This window comes from Thunnus maccoyii, chromosome 18 (genome assembly GCF_910596095.1).
Source record: "Thunnus maccoyii chromosome 18, fThuMac1.1, whole genome shotgun sequence".
Classification (NCBI taxonomy): domain Eukaryota; kingdom Metazoa; phylum Chordata; class Actinopteri; order Scombriformes; family Scombridae; genus Thunnus; species Thunnus maccoyii.
In genome coordinates this window covers 29457864-29459150 of record NC_056550.1, presented here as the reverse complement: position 1 = coordinate 29459150, position 1287 = coordinate 29457864, and the positions used below count along the sequence as shown (strand labels likewise).

At 44.0% G+C, this 1287-nt stretch overlaps 1 protein-coding gene across 5 annotated transcripts in view; it reads right to left on the bottom strand.

The window, feature by feature from the left end:
• LOC121884940 (properdin-like) overlaps positions 1-1287 on the bottom strand; it is a 12772-nt gene extending 11485 nt beyond the window's left edge. For 2 of the 5 annotated variants that reach the window (XM_042394063.1, XM_042394059.1), the window contains exon 1: positions 448-1287. Coding sequence is in view for 2 of the 5 variants with exons in the window: in XM_042394059.1 (XP_042249993.1) it covers positions 448-593 (146 nt within the window). In the remaining 3 variants the exon portion in view is untranslated. The other 3 variants (XM_042394061.1, XM_042394060.1, XM_042394062.1) reach the window with 3 other exon arrangements.

The window sequence follows — 1287 nt, the reverse complement described above, 5'->3', positions numbered from 1 at the left end:
ATGCAGGAGAGAGAGAGCTCAACCCTCTTTAACATATATAGAAATACATTTGCACAACAACTGCAAACATCCACAGCTGCTGCTGTGACCCTGCACAGAGGTCACAGAGGTCACAGAGGTCAAATGTTCTCCTGTCTCCCTCCAGAGAGGCTTACAGCAGAGCCTGGACGTCCTCCACATGCCCAGGCAAACATTTCCTAACTGGAAATATGAACAAGACCAAAATATTGACTTTCCAAAAAAGATCCAACTCTCAGAAAAATACATTCACATTAGGAAATATAGAAATAGAGCCAACAAAACATTCTACATATTTAGGCTTGAATATCAGTTCCACTGGACGTTTTGGCTGTGAATCGACCTTCCAGTTAGGACCTGGCTCAACGTTCTACGTTCAGTAACAGAGCCGATAATGTTATATGGTAGTGAAGTGTGGGGTCCACTTACCAGCCAAGACCTCTCAACATGGGACAAACAGCCGCTGGAAGCCCTGCATGCAGAACTGTGCAGAAACATACTGAGAGTCCACAGACACACAGCCAATAATACCTGCAGGGCAGAACTCTCACAGCTAAACCTGCTGGGACAAACATCCAACTGAACCTTTACATGCTGAATTCTGCAGATACATTTTACACAAACACAGAAAAACACCAACAAACGCATGTAGAGGACAATGAGACAGATACTCACTGATGATTAACTTCCCCTCCAAACCAAAGAGCTGAGCCCTGGAGAGAGTCTCCTACACTGGAGCTGAGACTAACTGCCCCTCCCAGACACACTCTGACCAGTCTGACCAGTCTCACACCAGCACTGCTTTTCAAACACCAATCACAGTCGACCAAACTATAACACAACGTAAAGAAACTTCAAAGTAGATCAGAATGTAATCTGACGAACCGTCAGAGCCGAACGAGTTCAGACTGAGCCGCGACAAACTGCTGATCAGCAACGACGACGCAAAACATCACAGCAACCAAAACAAAACAGAATATGTGATGACTGTTGGACAGGAGAGACACTTCCTCCTACAACGTAAAACAGTCAGAGAAATAATAAATAATCAACATTTATTTAAATAGATTTCAAAGAGCTTAATGAGCTCTCAACATTAAAACTACTCCGAGGAGGAGACAGAACACACACACACATAAATAAATATATATATATATATTAAAAAAGTCTCCCTCTCACCCCCCTCCATCCTCCCATGGGGGGGGATGTGTCTCTACCAGAGTTCTGGGAGTTTGAGGGTTCTGTGCAGTATCTTAGCTGTTCCTAGGA